Source organism: Arachis duranensis, chromosome 5, assembly GCF_000817695.3.
Source record: "Arachis duranensis cultivar V14167 chromosome 5, aradu.V14167.gnm2.J7QH, whole genome shotgun sequence".
Classification (NCBI taxonomy): domain Eukaryota; kingdom Viridiplantae; phylum Streptophyta; class Magnoliopsida; order Fabales; family Fabaceae; genus Arachis; species Arachis duranensis.
In genome coordinates, this window is record NC_029776.3 from 85479143 (window position 1) to 85479878 (window position 736).

Consider the following 736-nt stretch of genomic DNA (forward strand, 5'->3'; position numbering starts at 1 on the left):
ATTATTCTGTTAACCAGTCTAAAAAAACAGGCTTTTGAAGATGCATGGGCTGATACTTGCAAAACAGAGGGATCAACGATGATTGTTCCTTCTGGTTCTGAATTTTTGGTGAAACCAATCTCTTTCTCAGGCCCTAATTGTGAGCAAAACATTGTTTTTCAGGTGATGAATAATGAATTATATAATAATAATTACATTTCTCTTGTCTATTTTCTCATTTTCTTATTACTATGTGTTAAATATAATAAGTGTGTGCCCTCACACATTATAAGAAATTTGTCGAATAACAATCGATTTAGTGACCAAGTCACTAATGACGACCAATTTTTTAACAGATTAATTAATCATATGAACTAAAAACATTTGATTGCTAAGTCTATCGTTATATGTGTGTATGTACATGTTTTTGGATATATAAAAATTAATTAAATTAAAATTTGCAGTTTGATAGCATGCGTACATGTCTTTTTTTAGATTTAATTATCCTGTGTTTTAATTAGATTTTTATATTTTTTAATTGAATTTTTACATTATTTTTAATTTCGTAATTATTAGATCTTTTTCATATTAAAAACATTAAAATTAATTGAATATTTCTCCCAAAATAAATACTGTCAAAGATCTAGTTAGATTTTAGTTATAAATATCTTCACTTTACAAAAAAATATTCATCCGTTAATTCTAACATTTTTTTACTAAAAAGAATTTAATTATAAAATTAAAAATAATATAAAAA

General features: G+C 24.0%; 1 protein-coding gene across 1 annotated transcript in view; it reads left to right on the forward strand.

Moving 5' to 3' along the window:
- LOC107490067 (polygalacturonase At1g48100-like) overlaps positions 1-736 on the forward strand; it is a 5891-nt gene that overhangs the window by 1342 nt on the left and 3813 nt on the right. The window contains exon 2 of the mRNA XM_016110839.3: positions 31-162. Within this exon, the coding sequence (XP_015966325.1) occupies positions 31-162 (132 nt within the window). The remainder of the gene's footprint in view (positions 1-30; positions 163-736) is intronic.